This window comes from Talpa europaea (assembly GCF_964194135.1).
Source record: "Talpa europaea genome assembly, chromosome: 11".
NCBI classification, from domain to species: Eukaryota; Metazoa; Chordata; class Mammalia; order Eulipotyphla; family Talpidae; genus Talpa; species Talpa europaea.
In genome coordinates, this window is record NC_140078.1 from 5,812,012 (window position 1) to 5,838,229 (window position 26,218).

General features: G+C 48.4%; 1 protein-coding gene across 1 annotated transcript in view; it reads left to right on the forward strand.

Annotated features, from left to right (window-relative positions):
* ZFP64 (ZFP64 zinc finger protein) overlaps positions 1-26,218 on the forward strand; it is a gene marked incomplete at both ends in the record, with an annotated part of 66,081 nt that overhangs the window by 33,399 nt on the left and 6,464 nt on the right. The window contains 2 exons of the mRNA XM_084247044.1: positions 21,717-21,872; positions 22,029-22,091. Coding sequence (XP_084103170.1) covers positions 21,717-21,872; positions 22,029-22,091 — 219 coding nt within the window. The remainder of the gene's footprint in view (positions 1-21,716; positions 21,873-22,028; positions 22,092-26,218) is intronic.

The following is a 26,218-nucleotide window of genomic DNA, read 5'->3' on the forward strand; positions in this document are numbered from 1 at the left end:
CAACAGGAAAGTTCTGAGGTTTCTTCTGGTACCGCAGGGGCATCCTTTGGCCCCAGAGAACGCACCTGCCCCCACCTATCAATGTATCTTGTCTTAACACACAAAGATATATTTACCTGCATTCTTTTTTTTTTTTTTAAAGCTTTTTTTTTTTTTTTTTTAGAGGCATGTTTATTTATTTATTTATTATATTTGTTTGTTTGTTTTTTGTTTATACATGCACTGGGTACAGTCAGAAGCGCGGGAGGGTGAGAGAATTCACCAGAGCCAGAGTGGGGAGCAGAGCAGGCAGAAGGACTGAAGTACACTGCTGAGGGGAGCAGCGGGTGGCAGGAGAGGTCTGCGCACCATGTGGGATCCTCCTCCGGTGGCCGGGGAGCAGCCGGGGATCGAACCGGCGCAGCAGAGGCCGCGGGCAGCTTCGCAACCCAGCGCTCAACCGCTGCGCCACCGGGGAGGCCCTTACCTGCATTCTTAAAACATGGTGTCCTAGGATAATCAAATTTTTTTTTGGACAGAAAAGTTATATAATTTGTACTTTTGAATATTCCTTAAATCAATCTCTTGATTTTTTTCCAAAATGTTTATTATAAAGTGCTGACAGAATTGTTTTAGGAGATAATCTTTTTGTGCTGATTTTGTGGTTCTTGATGCATAATTATGGTCACTTAACTTAGGCTATGTGTTTCCAGTATCTTCTATCCCTGAGGGTAACTTCACTCAATTTTGAAACTGGATTTGGGTGTTTTGAAAGGGGAGGTTATAAGGCGAATGCTCTGGATACCACCAGCTGTTATAATATGGTCAGTTCCTTGGTGGATTCATTCTGGACACGGGGAGGAAATCTTTCCAAGGGCCCACGGAGCTCTTTGTGTCCAGATCACACCATCAAGCTACTGCCTCAAGGAGGCTCACTGTCAGCCATTCCATTGTCTCTTTCTTGTTTCCTTCACAAAATTGTGGAGAGCTGAGATGGATTGTAACCACTCGAACCCCTGGGAAAAATGCTTAGGAAGTGTTCACTGAACTCGTGCATTCATTTTATGTTTTCTTGAGCACCTACTATGTGCAGTTCTGGAAATTTTGGGAGGTAATGATGAATAGAGTGGGTCCTTATAAGGCTACTATTGTTGGGAAACTAGACAGCAATAGTATGCAGATACAGAGATAACCCATACGATGCCTCAGGAGGGGACAGTTCAGGGGTGAAGAGGGGAGATCTCATATGGGACCGGGGTGCAGTTAGGGAACACCTCCATGAGAAGTCTGGAATGAGGGAGGGAGGGAGCTTTGTAGATACCAAGAGGAAGACAGTTCTAGGCAGAGTGAACAGCAATGCAACATCCCTAAAACAGAAATGTGGGGTGTCCGAGGTTAACGTGGACAGAGAAAAATGAGCAAGGAAAGGAGGAACAGGTAGAAAGTGGGGTGTGGGCAGTATTCTCTATATATTTTTGTATATCTGCATAGTTTATAATAATAAATAAAACAATCATGGCAACTACATTCTTTCAGCAAATACTAATTGCCAAAGGGTAACTTGATTGTAGGTGGGGGTGGGTAGGTGTGGCTGACAGTCCACTTAGGCAAACAGACAAACATTTGTCACAGCATGTACCCACTCTACCAGAGAACACAGAAGCACAGTAGGGATCCCCTATAACCCAGATTGGAAGGCTCCTTGGGAGGATCTAAAGATAAACACGAGTTACACAATCGCGAGCAGGGAACGAAGACTGAGCGCCGAGCATTCCACAGTAGACGTGAGCATCACGAAGTCTGGAGGGGGAGAGGTCATATGTAACTGGACATTTCTTTAGAAGGGAACAGATAAAGAGAATATTATGTAGGTTAGCTCTTGGGAAGGTTGTTTGTATCTGGAAAGGAAATCCCACATTTATATCACATTGTATTTATAAGACGATCCGATGCCTCATCCAAACTGCAACACCTTTGAGAATAAAGTGGCCCTATTTTTAATTTTTTATTGTAGTCGCATTGGTTTAGATATTTGTATTGTGTTGGTTTAGGTGTGCAGTGTTCTAAATCAATATCTGTATATACTACGCTATGTTCACCACCAAAAGTCTGGTTTCCATCCTTGTGCTTACAAGTGACCCCTCTGACCAATCGCCACACCAGTTTTCCTCACCCCTTTTTCCACTTTCCTCTGGGAAGCACCATTTTCTTTGTGTAGTCTAAGAGTTTATTTTGTTTTCTTTGTTCATTCGTTTTGCTTCTTTATTTTCCACATGAGTGAAATCAATTGCTATTTATCTTTTACTGAGCATGATACCCTCTAGATTCATGCACCTTGTTGCAAATGGCAGGCTTGCATCTTCTTCATAGCTGCGTAGTATTCCTATGTGTGTATGTGCCAATCACCTGTCAATGAGACTATCAATTGTGGGGGTATTATTTATGATTAGAGAGCAGGTATAAATCAGTTTCCAAAATGCTGTTATTACTGTGGAAGACCAAGTTCGGAAACTATAAAATAATGACGAGTGATTCATCCTGGTGATAGAACACAGCAGCGCAAGGCATTTCACAGGGTCAGTTTTTCAAGAAAAATAAACCACATGCCACAAAGCTGATCAAAGTTTGGGTTTTAGACCTGATGCTTTAGATAAACATTTATTATAGATTATAGACATATCTATCAGTCTCTATCAATCTGTTTTATTCGAGCTGTGCGATTGTATTCCTAGTATCAATATTAGTAGCTCCTGGCAGTTATATTATTGTTTCCAAGTGAGCACTCTGTCCCTAGTAGAATAATAACCAGCCACCCCTGCCCATTGGTACCATGAAATATATTCCCCTTGCCCCACTGATTGGGGGCAAAGCCATGTGACTTGCTTTGACCAGTGGAATTTAGTTGAAAAACCTGATGGGAACAGGGCTTTTGATGTGCCCGTACAATCCAGGTCATCCTCTTGTTCTCTGTGATGTGTCACAAGAAGAACATGTCCTGGGTAGCTGAGGGCCCCAGGAGAAATGAGCAGACACATGGAGCTGACCTCACCCCTGCCCTAGATCTAAACCCAGCAGAGTCACAATGGACTCCAGACCTATAAAAAGTGAAAGAAATATTGGCTGTGGAAAGCCACTGAGATTTTGAGGTTGTTTGTCACACAGCAAAAACTGACTAGTACAGGGGATGATTGTTGGCACCCACCACTGTGATCGCGTATGGAATTGCAGTACCCCATGTGCCACTTTGATCTGAATGAATGAAATCATGTCTCCCCTACAATTCCACTTTCAATACAAGTTCGATGAAAAAAGTATTCGCATTATTATTTGTCTGTAGCTAGCAGGGTTCTTCTTCCTGTCTTGTCTTGCTTCCCTTTTTTTTTTTTTTTTTTTTTTTTTTTGCTTTTCTTTATTTTCTGGCTAGTTCCCTTTATGGGAAAGGAAAGTTCCAGACAACTCCCCACCCTGCCCCCAGGACCTGAGAGTCTCCGTGTATCCATCTCATGTTCACGGCGGCGCTTTCCCAATTGCTTCTGAGAGTCAGTATCTCCCAGGAGAAGCTGCACGAAAGAAATAGAAGTCCTGGGGATGCCTCAGCTTTTAGGAGACTTTACGAAGAGACTAAGGAAAACAGTCCTTTCGTTTTTGAGCTAAATCTTCAGAAAGAAAAAAAGATAAGCTAAGTATGTGTCTTCAGAAAGATACCCAGAGTTCAGAATAATTTGAAAGATTAGTATGCTGAAGGTTCTATGAGAACTTAATTTTTTTCCATATTAAAATTGCTTGCAAATTAGCAACCAGCATCCTATTGACAGAGTGTCTTGCAACCTAAGCCAGTGTAGCCAGCCAGACACCCAGATTACCTCTAAGCAGGCAGGAACTGTCCCTGAAAGGCCTCTCTAGCCTGGGTTGCCAGGTGGAAGCTGCATGGAGGCCTGGAACTAACGGCAATAGAGGGTGGGGCTTACAAAAGAGGGTCCACAGACAGGAAGAACTGGGTTTGAATCCCAGTTCTGCAGTTTCCCAGAGATATGACCTGGAAAGTGACCTACTCTCCCTGAACCTCATTTTCTCGGAGGTAATAATAGTGCCCACCTTAGGGTGTTACAAGGAAGGAGTAAATAAAATAATACATGTGAAGTACCCAGCCCATAGGCGACAGCAATTCACACAGCCAGACACAGCAGCAACGCTGGTGAGCTCCCTTCTCAGTGTGTGTGTAGCTTCGGTTACACCTTCAGTACCTCACACTAGTCCTCATTGGGGCAGCTCTCCCTGGCAGCAGCCCAGGCAAGTGGTCCCACCTGGCACCCAGGCCATAGTTGCTGCTGTCTGGTCAGGCTCCCAGCTGCTCCCCCTGCTCACTGCTGCTCTCTACTCTCCCCCCACTGCTCCCTGTTGGTCCCCCCTGCTCTCTGCTTTCCATTGCTCCCTACTGCCCCCCCACTGTTCTTGCCTGAACCCCCAGTCCACTTTCTCTGCCCCCTCACATATGGCCAATAAACTCCTGTTCTGGTTCAACTGTTTCTGCCCCTTGTCCTCAGTGAACTCGGGTTGACAGACTCCCAAAGAGAAAGGCTCTCATTGGGTCTGTGGTCCCCACCAGCACTGCTCTCCCCACTGGGGAGAACTTGGGGCTATGCCAACATGGGACCATTGGTTTGGATTCAGTCTTTGCCCTGATCTAGAAAGTTATCTTAGATGGGTTCACAGTACAAACCTTCGTGTGTTTATGGACAAAGACCCCACACCCTCCACCCACACACTGGACACTGCCTTTCCTTTTGCAAACCTGATGGGTACGTCACCCAGGGTTTGGGGGCTGGACAATCCTTTGTTTTTATCCTAGAGGGGAAACTTTTTACAATTAAAATATTTTCTTCTGTAAAAATATCAAATATACAACAAAGTTGAAAGAATTTTTTCCTGAACACCCATATTCCTTCCATGAAGATTCTCCCAACATGTATTTGCTTTATCACTTACTGTCCATTACAGTAAATTTTTTTTAAAGATTTATTTACGCATACAAGAACCGGGGGACAGGCCAGAGGTGCGGGGCGAGGGGTGAGAGGATTCACCAGACAGAGTGGAGAACAGAACAGGCAAATCTACTGAACTCTACTGCTGAGGGGAGCAGCTGGCGAGAAAGGAGAGGCCTGCTGCACCATGTGGGTCAGCTCTCTGGCCGGGGATTGAACTCATGCTGCAGTGGCTGAGGATAGCTTGGTGGTGCTGTGCTTAAGGCCTTGTGCCACCAGGGAGGCCCGAAACTGTTCATTCTTAAAAGGACTTTTAAACCAGGGCTCAAATGCCTGCAGGACCCAGCTGATAACAAAAATATATGAAGGCAGTGCACGGCAAAGCAGTACAAGTTGAAGCAATGCAAGTTGACAGCAGCGTGCCAGAGGTCAGGCGCTGGGCTGCTGTTTATTAGTTCTGGGAGTTCTTGATATTCCACACTTATCTGTTTGGTTTTCTTTCTGTTCTGCACCCACCCTCTCTTCTGTGTCTTTGTCATGCCTCTTGGCTGACGTAGGTGTGTGCTCCCTCCTGATGCAGGGAAGGGAGGGGCATCCCTCTCTGGCCTTTCTCTCCAGCTTGACTGCAGGTTTTCTCCCCCTCAGCCCCTCTTTTGGTTGCAAGGAACAGAAAAGGCACTAAAACTAGCAGAAGTGAGGAGGCTTCCTGCTTGGCTAGAGTGGTTCCCCAAATCTAGGAGAGACACCAGCCTTGGGGCTACTCCAGGGACCTGGGCCCTAGCTGGGGAGAAAGCTGTCCCGTGTGTCCTCTTTCTTCATGCCTGCTTGTCTCTGCCACCCTGTGCTGGCCATACTCCCTCCTGCAGATGGAGTCCCGGACACGGCAGATGACATGATCCTGGACAACCCCAACCCGCACCATCTCAGTGCGGCAAACTGACAGGGGCAGGCCTTCTCCCTCCTGTCCTGCCTGTCAGTCCCCCAGGGACTCCCTGCAGCCAAGCTCACTGCTAGAGCGCTGTGCTGTCAGCGGGCTTTGGGAGGGCTGGGAATCACCCATCCTGGCCGCCCACCCACTTTCGGGTCCTCAGTGCTTTTCTGTAACTAGCAGCCACACCGGAACTAGTTCCCCAAAGCAAGGGGGTGGCATGGTTATGAGGAACCTTAAATGTCCATGGCTGAGCTTCCTCTGCTAATGACCTCCTTCTCTGAGATTTCCCTTGGGCATCATTGCACCCCCTCTTTCAGCCCATGTGCTCCCACAGGGGCTGCCTCACCCCCTGTGTGGGGGAATGGTGTGCGTTCCACACCAGGCCAAGCATCGTATCTGTGACCTCGGTCAAAGTTTTTGGTACAAGGCCAGAAAGGTGCTAAGCGAATAGCTGTCTTTGCATGATCTCTCAAAGCATCAACCAGTGAAAATAAACCTCCTATTTGATTTAAGTCACTTTTATTTGGCCTCTGTAATCGAAGCCAAAGCAACAGAACCTCAAAGATAGGATCACATTAGGATCTCAAAGTGTAGCTGAATCTTTCCGAAAGTGTTCCCACATAACCTCTTCTGTCCCTTTCACCCGCGTGCCCAGCTCGATGTAGGTATTCAATAACATTTACACTTGTTGTTATTATAGTTTCTAACTAATTGTAGTACAAGGGTAGTAGTGGATATTGCCAGTGATAATTAATGTTCTTGATTAGTTCATGTTTTCTCATCCCTTTACATATATTCCTCTTAATACTCAGAAAAACCATCTAAGGTACATAGAACTAGCTTCATTTTACAGATAAAGGAAGAAGCTCAGGGAGATTCAGAGCTTGTTCAAAATTACACATCTGGGAGGATCTGGAGCCTTGGTGAGGGCATACACGTATCTTTCAAAATAGCATTTAGCTATTTCGGTGAGCCCCTGTGACTTCCCCAACCAGCCAGGGATCTGCCTCCGGATTTGTGCAAAATTTCACAAGGAGAGAGAGGAAAGGAAAAGCAGGAATGGTTCAATCAGATCCTCCTTGCCATGCGAAGCCTTTTCCCCTGCACTTTGCCCACCTCCAGCCAGACGGTGGTTCCTCAAAAGTGCCATCTCTTGCCTGGTCTTTGTGCAAGATTCCCTTTGCCTGGAACCCTCCTCATCTCATGCCTTTGACAACCTAAACCTACTCATCCTACATGGGTGGGGCTATGAATCTGCCTCTTGCAGGAAGCTTTGTCTGACTGCTGTGGGAGCCTTTATCATGCTGTGTTGTAACTGCCTGTTTACCTGTTTCTGCCCCCCTTGGCCATTGCTCTGTGAGTTTTCTTAAAAGCTTTTGTTGCACTCCTGGAGATTAGTATAGGGCCTCATACCAGATGGAACCCAGACAATGCTTATTAAACGGAGGAATGACTTTTGGACAGCCCTCATAGAAAATGCCAGAGTAAGGGAGACTGTGTGGCATGAGACATGGAAAGATTAAAAGACCCTGAAAATGACAGTGGGTATGTGTGATTTCACTGTTGCCAGAAGGGTGGAGAAACTCATTTTTCTCAAGAATTGGTTGTCTTACCTTTCCAGGCCCGCCACACCCTGCCCAGGTCTGGAAGCTTAGAATTCCTGTTCTTGGAGAACATTCCTTTACAGTTCAGGAACAGCCAATCCTATGGGAGCCAACAGGTGAATTGGAGGCTTGTTTTCTCTGTAAATAAAGACCCCTACTGTTGCCTGCACATTGCCTCCTCCTGGCCAGCATTTCAGAATCTAGTCCTGGACTGTGGGAGCAGAAAGGAAAAGAGGGGAGAAGCCAGGGTTTGTGTGTGGTTGTTCCTTTATCAACTAAGATGTCCCCCTAGTCACTTAATTTTTTTTTAAGATTTATTTATTTATATATACAGGCACTGGGTACAGTCAGAAGCGCGGGAGGGTGAGAGAATTCACCAGAGCCAGAGTGGAAAGCAGAACAGGCAGACTGACGAAGTACACTGCCGAGGGGAGGAGCGGGCGGCAGGAGAGGTCTGCACGCCATGTGGGACCCTCGCCGGCGGCTGGGGATTGAACTGGCGCTGCAGAGGCTGTGGGCAGCTTCACAGCCCAGCACTCAACCGCTGCGCCACCAGGGGAGGCCCCTAGTCACTTTTTAACTAGTATTTTTTGTCGTTTAATTTTAAAGGTTGCATGTGCTGGTGGGAATGTAAGGTGATAGATCCATGTTGGAAAATACTTTGGCATTTCCGAGGAAAGTTGAATATGAGCAGATGCTCTGATCTGCCTCCTCCTCCCCCTGCTGCCCTTCTCCAACTTACTAGATGTGAGAATCAACGGGGAGCTTATTAAAATGCAGATTCTGATTCCAGTGTGTCTCAAGACTTAACAGGAATACAAATCACTCCGGGGCCTTATTAAGAAGAGTCTTGACTTCAGTGCATCTCAGACTTCAATGTGCTGAAGAACAACCTGGGGATCTTGTTAAATGCAGATTCTGGGCACAGAGAAACTTAGACGTCCAAATCTGGAGACTTGTGCGAGAATGTTCGTAGCTCCTGTGCTCACAATTACCAAAGTGGGAACTGTCCATTGGCAGGGAAGGTGCAGGCGAAGCAAGGAATATTCCTACAACAGAGGCCTCTCGAGAGTGGGCAACAGCTCACTTCTGCAGCCACAGGTTGAATGTCACAAACGTAAGCAAGTAAAGGAAAATCTCTCAGACAATTCAAATGAGGGACAAGGCCACAGCACATCTTCTTTAGGTAAAGAAACTATTTTTAAGAACAGTTACCCAAAACCAAAATTAGAACTAGTGGAAGAAGGTGGCAGAGGGTGAGTTTGTGGATAGAAGCATGGAAAGGGTTTCTTTGACATGAAGAAGGTTCTAGACCATGTTACACGGTGTTTTTGTCTTCCTTATATTACTTGCCTATGATTTATGCATGCTTGTATGCATGCCAAATTTTATGATTTCAAATTGTGAGGCCGTAGCAAGACACACGTCACTGAGACACATCACACATCCTCTTCAGGGGCGGCTCCTCTTACCAGTTCCCCGGTCCTTTGCTTTCACAAGCTTGAGTGTATGGTGCATGTGCTGTGGACACGGGGAAATCCCCCAACCCCTGGCTGCTCAGACAGATGAGTAAGAGAAAAAGACCAACTTCAATTACATACGTCTGGAGAATTCATGTGACTGTAAATTCTAAAGTAAATGGGACACACCAGGGGTTTATATCCCGAGCTAAGGGATGGGAAGGAGGGGGTCTCACATGACAAGGAGGGGTGACTTCAAAGGACAAAACCTTGCCCTGAGATGTTTGCCCTGCCTTAGGACAGGTTTCCCTGATTAAAAAAAGTTCCCTTCTGGAGCTAGCCCTAAATGTGGGTAATCTGTATTCTTTAAGGTTACGATAACAGTTTCTCCTGAGGCTCATGGGGCCTCCACTGACCTTAGCTCCACATGCCAAGGTGACTCATGTAGAGAAAACCTGTTCTGGACATCTCGAAAAATGTCCATCTGGACGTCGGTGGGGGCGCCGATCCTAGCGAATTCATCGCATTGCATGACAGCATTATGACTGAGTTGTTTGCTTTACCTTTTTAACTCTAAAGTAGAATGCGAGTACATTCCCTGTTTGTTTAAAAGCATATTTTACTGAGGAGAATGTTGTCTTACACCCGTGGAGAACTTGGGTTCTCCGATCTTTCCTCCCATGCTCTTCCTCCACCCCACTTTGTTTCAACACGTAGCCTGTGTGTTGAACGCGTAGTTTGCTTCCAGTGTTTTCTCTCTGGATTTTCATATTTCACCACCATATTGAAACCTTATATGGAACTGAATGTGCCTTGAGCTCTCTGTACAGAACTTGCTTTTCTTCTCTGATGCTGTTCCTCTGGAGTTCTAACCCTGCTGGCCGATGTCAGTCTGGCTAATTCCTTTGATTTGCTGCCTGGTATTCCATGGAATGGCTAAACCTCAAGTTCACTTAACCATTCCCTTTGTTGGGCATTTAGGTGGTTTCTCATTTTTTTTGCTATGACAATGGGGCTGTAACCAATGTCCTTGGACATGGCGCCTCTGCCCTTCTGCTCATGGGCAGATGTTTCTCTGCAGAAGAGACAGAAAGCAGAACTGATGGCTCATCTGCAAGTACCCTTAGATCTTTCCTGCCAAACTGCCCTCCAATGTGGCCATAAACATTCACTAGCAATGCATTAGAAGACCAATTTCCCTGCATGCTTGTCATCAGCAGATGTTATCAGGATTCTTCATTTTAATATATCTGATAGGTTAAAAAAAGGGGGGGGGGTGATTCATGGTTGTTTAAATATTCATTCCCTCATTATTAGTGAAGTGAAACACCTCTTATACGTTGGTTGCCCAGAATCTGCATTTAATAAGATCCCAGATTGTTCTCGACAGTAAAGTTTGAGGAGCACTGAAATCAGAATTTGCTTCCTAACAAGGTCCCAGGTGATCTGTATCCAGGTTAAATCCCGAGACACAGTGGAATCAGAATCTGCATTTTAACAAGATCCCCTGGTGATTCTCATCCACGGTAAGTTTAAGAAGTGCAGTGCAGGGGAGGGAGACCTGGGGCATAACATATGCTCACAAGTGTATGTTTAATCTTTTCTAATTAAACAGCTATAAAACAGGATTTCACTGAATTTTAACTTGTATATTTTTAATCACAGGCAAGGTTGGACTTTTTGTCTTAGCATCTATAAGCCACGTTTTCCTATAGTCACTGAATCTCATTACTGTGCTTCTAATACCCAACATTGATCTACTTAGAGCATTTGCTATTGTCTCCTGTCCCAGGAATGCTTTCTCTGTGGTTCTTCCTGAGACCGCCTATAATATTCAGGTTTTAGCTCAAAGTTCACTTCTGGCCAAACTTGGGTACCTCCTATGACCACCAGTCACTCTCCATCTCACCAACCCCCATCTCATCTTGGTGGCCCTCATCCCTGTCTGAGATGGCCTGGGCATGCGTGCATGCATTCCTTTGTTATTTTTCTGATTTCCCTGATATCACGCTCCATCTAGCACACCTAGAACAGAGCCAGCAACTTTGTAGACTCAAAAATTTGTTTTCAGTTGAACAAATCAATGAATTCCTGGCAGATGAAGAAATAAGATTTGCTCCTGCTGGCTTTAGACTGCATTTGGGGATCGTTTGTGCCTGGACAACCCTTTACTGGGTCATTCCAGTATCCACAGTGGAGAGTAGTCATGGAAATGATCGACGTGAGATAGCTCAGAACAACATGCCTCGGGTCAGGGCTTACATGCATAGGAGACCCAGCATCATCAGAGAGACAATTATAACTTATTTTTATCTATTTCTCTTAAAAAAAAAAAAAACAAAGCAATTACTTGGATAATATTAAATGAGTAAGATTAAATTGCGCATTGAAACGGTAGGAAAGCATGGGGAGTCTGCAACTCAGAGGGGTTGAGTAATGTCAGCCTGTGCTAGTTTGCTGCCAGTTTCTTTCCATGTCAAGCAGGATATCTGTGCCTCATTCATTGGAACCACCAATGCTAGATGTGCTAGCTGTTATTATAGATAACGACAACACTTACCCTATTATTATAATTAATAATTCTAACACGCAGAGCATACCACCCCTGCAGTAGAGGTGGCGTGGTGCACTTTGTAAATTCATTCCCCTAGCTCTTTTAGCTTTGCCATTTTCTTTTTTTTTTTTTTTTTTTTAAAGATTTATTTATTTATTTATTTATTTATTTATACAAGCACTGGGTACAGTCAGAAGCGCGGGAGGGTGAGAGAATTGACCAGAGCCAGAGCGGGGAACAGAACAGGCAGACCGATGAAGTACACTGCTGAGGGGAGCGGCGGGCGCGGCAGGAGAGGTTTGTGCGCCATGTGGGATCCCTGCCCAGTGGCTGGGGATTGAACCAGCACTGCAGAGGCTGCGGGCAGCTTCACAGCCCAGCGCTCAACCACCTGCACCACCAGGGGAGGCCCCTTTGCCATTTTCTTGATGAGAAAACTGGGCCATGGAGCCAGCTTCTTAAGGTCTAGGTCCCAGAGCCAGGATTCTCAGTCAAGGTGGCTCCAGAGTGCGCTAGTTATCATACTGCCTTTGGGATTGTTATGCTGCTTTGCACAGAGACACACGGTAATGCAGAGAAGACTTGTGTCATTCAGCAGTGAATTGTTTAACCCTTGGCATGTAGTTATCAAAATTAGATTTATTCTCCATTTTCTTTTACAAAGTGACGGCGGTTGAAAATTTGTTAACATTTTCTGCAAAAAAGAAAAGATGACCTAACAACCACTAAAAAAAATCAGGATAAAGGTGACATGTCAGGAATGAGGTAGAATCTAGTTTTTCAAAGATGGAGCCTATGGAGAGTACTTTGAAATGCATTGTTCGGCCACGATTCCCAAGTTGTGTGATTTTGTTGCTGAAAACTAGGAGAAGTAACCTATGAAAGCTCTATGTGTGTATTTCAACTTAGCAACAGAAATTTCTAATCTGTTTAAACAGCTTCAGTCTGACTGGCAAAAGCCCTGTTGGTCATCAGGGAAAATGAAAGTTTACAAGCTAACTTTCAAAAAAAAGGAATAGGCAATTTGAATGGTGAATAGATTTAAAAAGAAGAACAATGATTTATGAAGCCCAGCCAGTGATACCTGGCTTTCATGACATCTGTATCTCCTACAGCTTTGTTTTTCTAAATTTTTCAATTATCCCTTGAAATGAAGCCATTTTTCAACATGGTCATAAACTTTACTTGGGCCATAACTTTTTTTATTTTAAGATTTATTTATTTATGCATGCAAGAACTGGGGTATAAGCCAGAGATGTGGGGGGGTGAGAGGATTCACCAGAGACAGAGTGGGGAACAGACTAGGCAGACTGACTGAAATACACTGCTGAGGGGAGCCGTGGGGAGACAGGAGAGGTCTGCCGCGCCATGTGGGTAGCTCCCTGTCCGGGGATCGAACTCGTGCTGCAGTGGCCGTGGATAGCTTCATAGGCTGAGTTTTAACACCTTGTGCTACCAGGGAGGCCCTTGGGCCATAACTTTGAGTGAATGTTTTATGTGAGGGCACAGGGGGAGATTCTCCACCCACCCCTTTTGGACTAGACAAATTAACATCATATTGGTGGGGGGGGGGGACCAAATTAAATTACATGACTGTAAATTCTAAAGTAAATGGGACACACCAGGGGTTTATATCCCGAGCTAAGGGATAGGATAGAGGTCTGGGGCATCGAGAAGAGAGGGGGGTCTCACATGACAAGGAAGGGTGACTTCATAGGACAAAAACCTTGCCTGAAGATGTTTGTCCTGCCTTAGATAGGTTTCTCTGATATTTTGGAGATATCCTTAAGTCTGGGTAATCTGCATTCTTTAAGATTATGGTAACAGAAAAAAAAAAAAAAAAAAGATTATGGTAACAGTGCCTCCTGAGGCCCGTGGAGCCTCCACTGACCTTAGCTCCACATACCAAGGTGACATGTATAGGGGAAAAACCTGCTCTGGACATCTTGGGAAAAGCCTGTCTGGCCATTTTAGGAGAGGCCAACCCTACAGTCACAATATATCAAAATAATATTTTTTTAAATGAAACATATTTGATCCATTGCTATCATTCTCTTTGTGGAAAATATGAATAATATCAACTTTGTTTTTTGTTGAAATGACATGAGCAGACAAAATATAAATCAACGCCATGGTGAAATATTATTTCTAAATTTGATTGGTAAAAATAGAGACATTTGATAATCTGTGTGTGCGAGCAGCTACCTCTCCAGGTATCCTTACATCACTGGGGCGATTCAGACAGTCACCTACCAGCCCAGCCCAGGTATACATGCACTCAGGAAACAGTTATTTTTTAGAAAGACCATAGGTCATAGCTGTACTATTCACATGGCAAAGGCTGGGAAATAGCCTGAGTGCCCATCAGCAGGACTGTGCAATGTTCACATTGTGGAGTACTATACATCAATCAAAAAGGACAAACGATAGTGACAGCAATTGCAAGTTTTTAGCAGTATACCTGGTTAGGGGCAGGGGAGAGTTCCTGAAAGAGTACAAAATACCCTTTATTGAGTTCTTTAAAAATTAATATTTTTCTAGGAATATATGTAGGTGGGAGAAAACTCGCTAAAAAGAAGCAAAGGGAACTCCCTATTGGCGCAAGGGGTTAAGACGCAACCTATGAAGCTTCCGCAGCTACTGCAGCATGAGCTCCATCCCGGCCAGGGAGCTACCCACATGACGCAGCAGACCTCTCCTGACTCGCCCGCTGCTCCCCCCAGCAGTGCATTTCAGTCAGTCTGCCCACTCTGTCTCTGGTGAATCCTCTCACTTCCCTGCATCTCTGGCCTGTACCCCAGTTCGTGTACGCATAAGATAAATAAATCTTTAAAAAAAAAAAAAAAAAGCAGCAGCAAAGGAGTGATCTATGTAGAGTTTCAGTTGATGGCTATTGGGGGGGGGGGTGTACCAATGGGAGATAGATGAGAGATGTAGGGTATGATTAAGATCCTAATTTGGAGTGGTGGGCTCCATGATATTTATTATCTCATAATAAATGGAGTAAGCTAGCAGCCAGTATAGCTGAGGAATGGATGAGCAGTGCACACCTGTCATATACTAAGGATTGATTCATTCCTTTGTGTGCCTCTAAAGACATAGTATCTGGACAGAGCAAATACAAACCCCAAGCAGAAAGTGGCATCGGATGTCACTACCCACTGGAGATCCCTAGAGGCAACCAAGGCCCGGATTTAACCAGTATCCTTCCGACTTATCCCAAACGGAGGTGAAGCAGAAGTGCATCTGTGTGTCCATCTGGCCATCCCAGAGAAAATTGTACAAGTTGTTTGCCAACTTTCTTTGGTCTCAAATTGAACCTGGAATGAGTTCATCGGGCACTGCCTAAACAGCCCTAAAATCAATTCACAACTTGAAAATCAGGAAGTTTGCAGGAACCAGCTCACTTTTTGAGACATAGAAATGAATGTGCCTCTCTTGCAGCCCCCACCTCCCTCGAGTTTGCCAGGGGTAACCGCACAGGCATAGGGGGCGACGCTGAGAGGCCGCTCTGCATAAGTCACCCGCCACGCTGGTAAAGATACAGATTCCCAGGCCCCGCCCCACGCATTCTGAACTGAACCCCGGTTTTGTTTTGTTTTTTAAACAAGAGCTCCCACGTGACTCTCAGGTTCGGGCAAGCTTGGGGCACAGCCCTGCCTTAAGTAACTCCTCAACCTGAAGACAGTAAACACCTGGGGGATGTAGGTGTCTTCCTTGCTCCCTCTTGGATGTCGTTCACCGGGCGCGAGGGGAACCCCTGGGGTATCGCCAAGGTCCCAGCCAGTCTGAGCACGAACGCCAATTAGCTCAACCCCCCCGGGACCACGCCTCAGTCACCTGCCGGGCGGGGCCGCGCCCCGGCGGGCCCCGAGGCCTCCCCTGTGTGGTCTCAGACCCGGGGCGCCAGAGCCAGGGGCGCGGGGCCAAAATCCCGATTCCCGGGCTCTGCGCCCCGAGGCGGGTCCTCGGGAATCTGCATCCCGACCCCGCCCGGCAGTGGGAGAACGTCTGGCCCCGATTTAAATTTTAAATCCGACTTTGCAGCCAAGGTGGGGAACCACGCTTGGAGGTCGTGCTTATCAGCCTTGGCTGCGCATCAGGATAACCTGGGGAGCTCTTTTTTTGGAGGGGAGACATGCCACCCAAAACCCGGGCGCCCAGGTCCGGGTCCAGACCCTTTAAGTCAGAACCCCGAAGCCTGGTCTGTGCTGCAGCCGGATCACCTGGGAGCTCGTTAGAAATACAGAAGCTCAGGCCCCACCCCAGACCCGCCGAGTCAGAATCTGCATTTTAACGAGCTCCCCGGTGACTCCGGAGCGCGGTGCCCCTGGAGGAGAGCTGTGCTGCTGCAATTTTAATGGGCAAACGAATCACCTGGGGATCTCGTTAAAATGCAGACACGGTTTCTCAAACTTTAATGTGCATGCGAGTCACCTGGGGAGCTTGTTAAAATGCAGATTCTGGTTCGGCGGGGCCGGGGTGGAGCCCGAGCGTCTGCATTTGCACGCGGCTCCCGGGGGGAGCGGGCTGCGGGGGCGCGGGCCTCGCTGGCACCGACCTGCGAGGTCCTGGCTCGCGGCCAATCAGCCGTCAGCGCTGCTGATAAATCGCCGCGCGCGGCGGGAGCGCAGAAGCGCCGGGACGTGCGCGCTCCGGCCGGGCGGGGGTGAGCGCCCAACTCCGGGACTCGCTGGGCGACGCAGGCCCCTCGGAGGGGCGCCCCGGGACGCGGGTCCCCGCGGCATGTCGCGGCGCAAGCAGGCCAGGCCCCAGCACCTCAACTCCGCTGTGCCGCCGCCCGCGCGCGGGGACGTGGCCGGGGCGGCCGGGGCGCCGGCGGGGGCGCCAGGTGAGTGGCCGGGGGCGCCCGCCGGGGCCCGGAGGCAGGTTCTCGGGTGCGAGGCTGGGGCGGGCGGGTGCCCGGGCGCGGGCAGCGCGCGCCTCGGGCCTCAGGATGGGGCCTGTGCGCCCTGGCCCCCCGGCCTTTGTGAATTACGTGCGCACCTCCTGGAGTGCACCGCGCGCCTCCCGCTGCATTCCTGCGAGTCCCGCGCCCCCCGGCGCTGGTCAGCCGCGCTTCGCCCCCCAGATGCGCGGGAAGGATGCGCCGCCGGCGCCTGTCTTCGGGGCGCGCGGGCATCCTGCGCCGGCACCTCTTTGGGGCTGCGCCCCTGGAAGCTGGGCGTCCAGAGACCCACGCCCGCTACCTCTGCTGGGCATGGGGGGCGAGGGGGGCGATAGCTGGAAACTGAGGGGTTGCTGGTGCCAGGCCCGGGCCAGCCTTTGGGGAATCAGGACAAAACCCCGACCCTCCTGGAGCGCCGGCCCGGCGGGGACGGGGAGATGGCACGCGAGATAGGGCGCTGGAGCGTGCGGGGCGCAGGGGTGAGTGCTCGGGGAAACAGAGCAGGGCCGGGAGCCGTGGGGTACGGGGAGGGGGCCCCGTCGAGTGAAGACTGAAGGTTGCGAGGGGGCTGCGGTGCAGACCGCCCGGGAAGGGCGTCCTGGCGGGGTTCTGGGGCGTCGGAGAGGGGATGGGGCCCTCCTGGGCTCCAGGAAGGACTTTGCCTCTCACAGTAAATGAGGCGAAGCTAAGTGGAGGGGCCGAGGGAGAGCTGAGCAGGGCGCTGCACGGTCCAACTTAGCAGCTCACCCCAGCGGTGCTAGAAGGGGGGCGATGGTGGCGGGGCGACCCTGGACTTCTGTGTCCTGCGGGCAGTGCTTCTCCCCAGGCGCGTGGGGGAGCCCCCAGTTCCGAGGAGCCTCGGGTAGGAAGCTTTGCTGACTGGCTAAATTCCTCAGGCTGCCCTGGGGTTGCCGCCCCCCCTCCTCGGAATCTCTGGGGTGGGGAGGAGTCGAGCAATCTGCATTTCTAAGGTGCTGCCCCTTCTGATTAGGTAGTTTTTTTCTGGGGCACTTCTTCGACCTCCTTCCCCCTCTTCTGGAGAGCTGGCGCCTTTTTCTGAGCACAGGGAAGGAGAGAAGACTTTTCTTACCCTAAGCTCTCCCCCTAACTCTGGTCGACTTTTCCCCGGTTCTGCAGCAGGAGACTCAGCCCTCTAGCCGGGCCAGGGGTGCAGTGCCTGCGGGAGCCTCTCCTAAATGAGTAGTTCATTTTTTTTTTTAAAGCTTAGTTGGATGAAACCATAACTAAAATACCCTAACTGCCCTTTGCCCAAGTTGGAGATAGGTAAGTCACAGAGAGAAGGGTCTTCTGGAATGGGGCTCCCCGGATTCTCTATAAGTGAAGAATTGGGGCTGTTGACTCTTTGGGAGGACGTGATTATAAAAGATAACTCCTGGATAACCCCAGCCTGGTGTTTTAAAGCGTGTGCCCTGGGCTACTTTTTATTTCTGCAGAGGGTGCTGCCGGGCAGCTTGAGGAGTTGGGGGGTTTGGAGATGCGGAGGGGTGCTCTGTTGCCCAGCATCATTGCCCACCCAGCGGAAGGCAGGGAGGGCTTTGCCTGTCCTTCTGGGATGCTGACCTGCAGGTTAGCAGGAGGCCCGCCTTGGTTAAGTTTGGCTACTCTTAATTGGCACATGGCTTTGCAACTCATAGCTTTTAGAGGAAATACAGTGGGTATGGTCAAGCTGGTAGATTTCCATCACCACCAGAGCGGGGGAGGCGGGGGGGGGGGGGGGGGACAGGAAAACCATGTTACAAAAGAACATCAGGAGTTTCTCTGGGGTTAAAATGCCCAAGCTGCTAAGCTGGGTTTTACTACCAAATATGGCGCACCCCCGCTTTTACACTGGAAGGGTCTCACCTTCAGGGGAGAGTGGACTTCAAACCTTGTGCAGTCCCTTGGGAAGGCCTCTCACATTCTTCCCCGGGGCCCTTAGAGTGTTGGCCCCCTGCTTATCATTTCAGCTCACAGGTCACACTTCTGCCTGTTTTCAGGTCTGCTTTGCAAAATGCATTTCCCTCTCTGAGAATCTGGTGGCTCACATGTGACACATCAGTGAATACAAATAGTTAAAGGTTCTTTTACATACATGCAAGAAGAACTTTATCTAAATCTATGAGCTAGGACCATAATCCCCATTATACAGACATGGAAACTGAGCAACAGGGAAGTTAAGTGACTTATCCTTATCTTCTATAAATGATAGAAGCAGAATGTGAAACTTACCAGCTTGCTTCCTTGTCAGTTCCCTAAGCCACTATCCTTCAACCTCTCGCAAAATTTCAGTTTTCTTTGGTTTCTGTAGGATTATAGCCTGGGAATTGGGTGGTTTTCTTTTTTTAATATGTGGATTAGTGTGCAAGGGGTGTCTTCCTCTGTGGGGCACTGTACACTCACAGCTGACAAAGGTGGTTCTAATGAGCTGATAACTTCCAGCCCTGCGACCTGGGTCACCTCTTCAGAGCCAGTTATCTTTCCCACAGAGCAGTTGTCAAAGTGTGGTCCCCAGACCTGCAGCATCGGCATCAACAGGGAACTTATTAGAAATGAAAAACACTGGCTCCACTCCAGGCCTCAGAACCTGAGCTGGAGAGGTGGGACCTGAGCCACCTGTGAGTTAAGCCCTCCAGGTGATCTGATGCACTCAGGTGAGAAGCGCTGGCTCAGGGTAGCGCTTCTCCAACTTGAATGTGACAGGAATCACCTGGGGATCTTGTTAAAGAACAGATCGATTCCATAGGCGGGATGGGGCCTGACTAGGGTACAGCAGTTCCAACTAGCTCCCAGATCAGGCCAGTGTCAGTGCTCTGGGGCCACTCTGAGAAGCAAAGACTTAGAGACTCACTTGGGATGTTCCAAAAAAGGCAAGTACCTGCGATCTAGCTTTCATTGTCAGTAAGTCTGCGGTGAGGCCTGAGAAAATACTTTGGACCCACAATTCAGGTGAATCTGATATGGTGTGGGGGCTTAAGTCACTCAGGCACACATGTGCATCCAGCATCATGATAAGCAGAGTCCCCAGACATTGCCCAATATCCCCTGGGGGTAATACATTAGTTGAACGTCACAGGACTAAGTCCATTGTTCAGACCCAGTTAAGGAACTCAAGCACCATTGCTGGGATGGTACAGCTGCCACCCTTTCCACTCAGCTGGTGAGCATTTTCCCAGCACAGGCAGGGCACTGAGAATTGACATGTTCACTCTAATGCTCCAATTCTGGGGTAGGCCTGTTATCCTTTTTATGGATGAGTAAACTGAGGCTCAGAAAGGTTAAGTAACTTGAGGATGGTCACACAGCTAGCACATACCTAAGGAAACCTCCCACCACCACCCACTGGCCAGAAATGAAGCCCCTGCAGTGTGCTTTACCGCAACTCCTGGTAAGAGAAGTGTCAGAGAAAATGGAATTCACCTTAAGACTTCAGGCTTAGTCAGGCTGCTCTTTCCTTAGCTTCAATGTATTTGGAGATAAACCACATGAGAGTTCTTTAAGAGTAATTAGTCTTTGTATTAGACATGTTTAAACCTTTGTGATGAGATTGAACCTATGAAGTTATCACCTGACCACTTAATCCACAGAAATGGGACTTTTGCTGGTTGAAACTTACTGTAAAAGTAGACTGAGACAGTAAAATCCCACCTACCCATTGTTCAGCTTTAGTTAATTCCATCAGCTTATTCCACAAATTTGCATCTTCTGTGCAACTCTCACCCTCCCCACCCCTGCCCTGGATTATTTTGAAACAAATCAGACGTATGTACAAGTCATAAATAATCCATCCCTACACTCCGAGAGTGTGTTTAACAACTCTAATTTCATTTCCACATCTTAAATCTCCTATCAAACTTTCTTTTTTTTAAAGATTTATTTTTTACAAGAGCTGGGGTACAGGCCAGAGGCCTGTATGGGAGGGTGAGAGGATTCACCAGAGACAGCAGGGAGCAGAACAGACAGATGACAGAAATACACTGCTGAAGGGAGCAGCGGGCCAGACAAGAGAGGTCTGCCGTACCATGTGGGATTCTCACTGATGGCCCCGGATCGAACCCGCACTGTAGAGGCTGCAGACAGCTTCACAGCACGGCACTCAACCCACTGCACCACCGGGGAGGCCCTTCTATCAAACTTTCAAGTCATGTTCATACTTCTCACTGACCCAAGTGTCTTTGTGAGTATACATAAGTCAGGATCCACACAGAATCCTGGGACTACAGACCACCTCAAGTCTTTAATCACCTTTTCCTTCCATCTGCAAATTATTTGTTGAGACAACTACATTTTTGTCCTGGAGAGCAGGGGTGCTTGCAGTATGGTCTGCAACCTGCTGCCGAATTGAGAGAGTGTAACGGCAGGATAGGACACTGCACAGGATCTCTATGATCCCAGCAGACAGGTGAAGGAGGAGAGAGTCCTGGAGCCCTTGGTGGCTTTTCAGGCTTTTATTGGGACTACCAGGTACATGGCAGGCAGGGGTGTTGGGAGGCTGGGAGTCTGGCAGGGGTACTGGGGGGCCGGGAGGCTAGCAGGCCTCCCAGCCTCCAGCAAGTCTTCACTCTGGCTCTCTGGCGTTCTCTCTGCTTCTCTCTGCTTCTCTCTGCTTCTCTCATGGTTCTTATCATGGTTCTTATCATGGTTCTCTGCTTTTCGTGGTTCTGCTCTCCTCTTGGCTCCCCTGGCGTCCCTATTATGCTGCCCTTATAAGCTCAGTCTCTCAGCCCAGGTGAATCCCATCGATGCATGCCCACACCCTACTCCAGGGGCCCGCCATCAGGCATGCATTCAGGACTGCAGGGATCCATCATCAACCTTAATGGTGGGAGGGCAGAAAAGCCTGTTGCTTTTTCACTTACCCTACAGACAGAATCTCAGAAATCAGGAGTGAGCAGATAAAAACAGCTTGACATTGCCACGGCCTCCGGCTCTTATCAGCTCATCATAATATTTGAGCTTGCATTTTTGCCTTCGTTTACTTTTCTCCTAATTGTTGTATTTTACAAAAATGTTGGCACGTGATGGGGTTGGGACATTGTTTTGCAAAGCAGATCTCTATGTCCTTTGAGGTGCCTGGCTGCCACGTTTTGCGTCTATCGTGTCACATGTTCGTGGCTCCTGCGTTTCCCAGAAGCCTCTGGTAAGAGGAGAACGTTAATGAGTCTAGGGTGGGACAAGGCTGTCATGTACTTTCTTTTCTTGCAAAATGGTGAAGGAAGTTCAAGCAAGCCCAAACCTGCTCTAAGCCTGAACCGTGGTGTTGATACTTGAGAAATTAACTCTTCATGTCTTGCTTTCAGCCTCAGAACTCGATAACGATGTTCCAAAACCAAAACCACCTTGTCCCCCCACGGCTGGCAGTGACACCCAGAAAGCCCCCATCACGGCTCCTTCCTCGGAATCCAGGGAACCAACAGCAACCCTTGGAGAGAGGACATTCAACTGTTGCTACCCAGGTAAAGCATCAGCCCATGACTGTGACCCGAGCGCCCCTGTGGGTCTAGCTGTCGTGTGGCCTCCGGAGCCCACTGGGGACTCACCAGAACTTCAGAATCACAGTCGCTTCCTTCTTAAGTTATATATTTTTTAAGAGCTGTTTTTTAATCTCGTAGGTTGTCACTTCAAAACTGTCCATGGCATGAAAGATCTCGACCGCCACCTGCGGATCCACACGGGTAGGTAAAGGACATACACACGCACCCCTAAGGTGGGTGGATGGCGCCGCATGAAAGCTAGTCTACGAGGGTGCCTGGGACCATGGCAGGAAGAACCTGTAGTTGGGGGATTCCGTGTAGGCTGGAGGTGAAAGGCTTTCCAGAAGGACCCTGCAAGGTAGCTAAGTAGAGTGGCCAGACAAGAGCAGGACGCTTCCCAGACAGTGGGAAGGGCAAGAGCACAGCCGTGAGGGGGTGTAAGCTGGATATGTGAGGATGTTGGGGGGCTCCACAGAGGCCCCCTGGCTTGGTCATCTTACATTAGCAAAATAAGCTTCTTGAAGGTCACTTGCTGGGGTCACCAGCTGTTTTAATATAACATCCTCCCTGGACTACAACTTAGCCATGAGTACCTCAAGCAGGGGCTGCTGGAAAGTTTCCAGCAGGACAACCACAAGCCCAGGTAAAATTCTTGCACTTCATCATGAAGTGGGCAGCTTCCTGGACAGTTAGTAGTCTGCTGGAAGTGGACAACTTGCTATAGCAGTAGCACCTGGGAAGGATGGCTCCCCAAAAAGCCTCTAAGTGAGGGAATTTTAGGCTCCCCCCTGAGCCTTGGAGGAGAAGGCTGCAGGAGCCTCTGGAACAAGGATGGAGGTCCTAAGGACAGGGCAGGTTGAGGCAACTTCAAAGTGCTGACCGGTGCTACAAGGAGTCACACCACTTGATGGTGCCGCTGCCACCTGGTGGGTGGGGGCCACAGTGCTGCCAAGCCCTATGCTCCTGGCAGCCCCTACAATGAAGAATTAGCGGGTGTCAGTCGGAGCCATGGTTGACCTAGAGAGGGAAAGGCAGGGGCCTGTCTCTTATGTCTTATGGGAGCAATGCAGAGCATCCCTTTCCTGGGGCATGCGCCGGAGGTAGCGTCCCTGTGATTAGCAGAATAGTGAGACCCAACTAATGGTGATTTAAAGTGGAAATATTTCCATGATAAAGTGGTCCAGGCTGGGGTGGCAGGCGACCCCATGGTTTCAGGGACTCTGGCCCTTACTTTGTTGCTTTGATGTCCCAAGGCTGTAGCTCTCATTGGCATGGTCTGAGCTGGCACATTGCCACTTCAAGGCATATCCTAGAAGTTCGCTTGGGTTCCCACCCATGTGTCCAGAAGTTGGTCACAGGCCACTCTTAGCCCTGGACAGGAGGTGTGAATCTGTGCTCATGTGCAGCCCCGAAGAGGAGGTTTTATTACCGAGGGGGAGGGGAGAACTACTCCATGAGCCAAATGGCTTCTCTACCCCAGGCATGAGCAGGAGGTGGGGTGACCACGTATGTATGTTGGACTTGAGCTGGACCTTTGCCAAAGAGGTAAAGCAGTGGTTCTCAAACCCCTATTTCCAGATACTTTTGCATTTAAAAGTTGAGGACCCGTGGAGACTTTGTAGTTATGACAGTTAAAATTAAAAGCAAAACTTTCAAATAGTCACTTAAAAGTAACAGCCTCTTCCATATTAACATTTTTATGGGAAATAATTTTCAAAAACAACAGGAACCAGAGGCAATATTTATGGCTTTGCCAACGTGCTTGGCTTCATGGTTAGGTGGATCCCACGCCTGTCTCCCTCCGCCCATGACCATGTGTTTTCCTTGAAGTAGATGAAGTAAATCTGCTTTAGGTGTGATGGGAAGTGGGACCTGTTCTGACAGCCTTTCCACATAATATTTTTCTCTCATACTATACCAAAAGACAACCAGTGGTAATCTCTTGGATTAGTTGCTGCAGGGATTCTGGATCTGCTGCAGGGATCCATGGCACCCACCAACTTTTCAAATTGCTTAACTAAAACCCGTTGGTCTGTTTGTACTTTGAGAAGCTCCTCCCGAGCCTGGTTCTTCACACATCACACTGGTCATTTGCAAAACCCTGGCTTGCCACCTTAGGTATTTCTTCTAAATGTTGCCCGGGTCATCATGCCACAGGAAAACAATCGCTTTCATTCACATCGATCTCATCAGAAAACTCTAAACACTGGGAACTGCAGGCACAGAATGGTAGATGCGAGCTCTGAAATTAGAGCTCCAATGACAGCGTTACAGACTTGGTGACTTTCCTGGAAATGGCAAGATGACATCATTTGCAAGAAAGTGTTTGCCCCATAACCAATTCTGGTGGGGGGGGGGGCACTAAGAAAAGGGGGGCACTTTCCCCACTGAGGTCTAAATGGTGTTCTCAGATTAAGTGGCTTTTCTCCCAGCAGCGCTGCTGCGGGCCCTCCTCCCCGAGCCCGTGCGCTCTGCCTGCACCCCAGTACCTTGCGCGTCCTCGGGCCTCACCAAGCAGCACTTTAGAAGGGCTCGTGCAGGGGCAGAACTAATCCAAGTGGTAGTTCCTGCTGCATATCAGGACATCTCTTTGTATCACTGGCAATTTTCCCAGGGTGCGCATGCAGGCCCTGGGGTGAAGCCCTGCGCAGGACCGCCTAACATCACACCCACATCAGTGCAAACGTCAGAGCTGGCATTTCATGACAGACGCAAAAGGTAAACATTTGCATAGTGTCATGAAAAGCCTTGTGTAGACTCAGCCAGAATTGTCTGGAGCAGCCCCAGGCAGGCTTCCGAGCACCTGGTGGGGGAAGGTAGGAGATGAGCTGTGATTCCATTGGAGAAGCCTGGGAAAATCAGGCCTTCCGCTTGGACTAAACCTCTGTTGTGTTTTCAATATGCTCATTTTTTTTCTTCCTCCCATTCAGGACACACCAAGTTTTAAATACACAATAGAAAATATAAGTGGGGCATAGGAGAAAGAGTAGAATAGAAATACTTTATTCCTGTTTTTCCTATGTAAAATCTTCAGCCAAAAGAAAAATCACAGTCCATTCTGGATAGAGGGTTTAAAAATATAAAAATATCAACTACTTTCTCCTTTTATACCTTGAATATTTGACTTTCATGTTTTCTAATCATTATAGTAAAAGATGAATAAATCCCATTGTTGGTGTTTCTGATGACGGGTGACCTGCCTCTCACCCCTGCCTCCACCACTGACCCCTGCCTTCTGGATAATAAAGTTCATTCAGAAGAGTGAAAGCACAAAAGTAGCCCCAACTCTTGCTTTATCGGAACCTAAAATACCCTGTAGCTGTCAGTCAAACATTCTGATAGCAGAACTGGAAGGGAGCTGAATAAAGCAGACCTGGGTGCACACATTCAGTACCCAATGGGGAGGCTTTCAGGCCATGGGGAGGTGGGCCAGGTGAGCAGGTGACAAATGTAATAGGCTGGGACATTCGGCCTGTTAGGGCAAAGGCCTTCAAGCCTTCACCTCACCTTTCCACAAATTCCGATATATTAAGATCAGTATTAAAGTCTCACCACTGGGGCCTCCCTGGTGGCCAAGGGGTTAAGTCTCAGCACTATCACTGCCAGGACCTGGGTTCAATCCCCGGCCAGGGAGCTACCCACATGGCACAGCAGACCTCTCCTACCTCGCCCACTGCTCCCCTCAGCAGTGTATTTCAGTAGATCTGCCTGTTCTGTTCCCCACTCTATCTCTGGTGAGTCTCTCACCCCCACACCTCTGCCCTACACCGCAGTTCTTCTATGCAAAAATACATTTAAAAAAAAGTGTCACCATTAGCAAATGTAGACAGATAGATACTGGTTGAGGGAGAAGAAAACAGTTGGCATCAGACCACAAAAGGGAAGAGAGATTAAATACAAGTAAATCAAAGTTAGAGCTTATCACAAGTGTCCCACAAGAAGGAACTTGCAACACAGGGCAGAAATTTCAGAGCCTACAAATCAAGATAATTAACGCCCGTGGAAAGGATCTGAGCAGGCAGCCACCTAAGAAATAAAATGTTAATACTCTCGTGGAAAGCCCAGAAGCAATAAAGTGCAAATGCCGTGTTTTCCTCGTCGGGCTAGGGGGAAGGTACTGTGTTAAGATAGTGAGTCGCGAAATCCCATGCGTCAACTGAAATTTAATGTGACCTTCACCACTCCCTTCCTTCCCATCTCGCGTTTCAGGGAGACAGGGGTGCTAATCTTGAGAAGACTGGGGTGGGGGAGCAAGGGGGTGGCATCGTAGCTTGTTTGTCCCGGGGGTTCAAGTTGATGCTTTGGGATTGTCTCAGTATCTCCTACGA